At 63.8% G+C, this 1120-nt stretch overlaps 1 protein-coding gene across 1 annotated transcript; it reads right to left on the reverse strand.

Moving 5' to 3' along the window:
- Positions 1 to 705: 705 nt before the first annotated feature.
- Positions 706 to 1092, reverse strand: EMIHUDRAFT_255996 (hypothetical protein; the record flags this gene model as incomplete). The annotated part of the gene is made up of 1 exon (XM_005769520.1): positions 706 to 1092. A coding segment is annotated over one exon (387 nt), but the record flags the coding sequence as incomplete, so codon positions are not given.
- Positions 1093 to 1120: the final 28 nt, after the last annotated feature.

Consider the following 1120-nt stretch of genomic DNA (forward strand, 5'->3'; position numbering starts at 1 on the left):
GGGACCACGCTTGCGTGGATACGTGGCTGGCAGGCTGACCCGTGTGCGGGGTAACCCGCGCACGGGGAAGCTTCACGGGTTCGAGTCGCCAAACATTAAGCAGCGGAGGTGTGCCGAGGCAGGGGGACCGGGAGGCGGTAAGCCGTCGTCGCCCGGCGCTGCATGCAGCACCGTGGCGATGGCGCTAAGAGGTTCCTCTTTTCCGCGCCCCCCCCGCAAGGCGCGCGATACAAACACACACACACACACACACACACACACACACACACACACACACACACACACACACACACACACACAGACACACACACACACATATACACACACACACACACACACACACACAGACACACACACACACACACACACACTCACCGGTCACCCACGCGCACCGGGCCTTGCACTTTAAATGCCGTGGGGCTCCTGTCGTTAGACGTGGAGACGCGAGGGTTGCCCCCCCTTGCCCCACCACCTCGTGTGTGTGGAGAAGTTTACCTTACCTTACCTTACCTTACAGATACACAGGCCTCAGGCGCGATATAAAATCTCACCCCTCGGATCGCTTTCATTGTGTTTCGCAACCATGGCACACCTCTCGCACGCGCGTCGTCACGGGTCACACGGCTGGTGTCACTGCTCGAAGGTCGGAGACCCCCATGCCCCATGCCCGCATGCCCTTTTGCGTTTGAGTCATGAGTGATCCCGTCACACGCGGGACACGGGCGCCCCGGCATCCTTGTGCTCGCCGCGCAGATTCGAGGAGAACTCCTCGAGGGCCGAAGACAGTGCCTGTGTCGAGGGCCCCGGCGGCGGCGCCGAATGCGCCGCCTGCGACTCCTCCTGCGTGGTGAGCCAAGCGACCTGCGAGTTGTGGGCGAGTGCCCGCTCGAGGGCGCCGGACGCCGGCGGCATCGGCGAGACGTCCGTGTCTGACGCGACGGAACTAGGCCCCGGCTCGGAATGGTCGGGTGCCGGCAGACGCGACTCCTCCTGCCCGGCCTCGGGCCCGGCGGCTGCAGCCTCGATCGCCTCGACGCGGCGCAGCTCGTCCTCGCTCACGTAGAGCCTGCGAGCCAGGTCGACATTCCCAGCCTACGGTGTGTTGAAAATCGATATCGGG

Source organism: Emiliania huxleyi (genome assembly GCF_000372725.1).
Source record: "Emiliania huxleyi CCMP1516 unplaced genomic scaffold EMIHUscaffold_4189, whole genome shotgun sequence".
NCBI classification, from domain to species: Eukaryota; Haptophyta; order Isochrysidales; family Noelaerhabdaceae; genus Emiliania; species Emiliania huxleyi.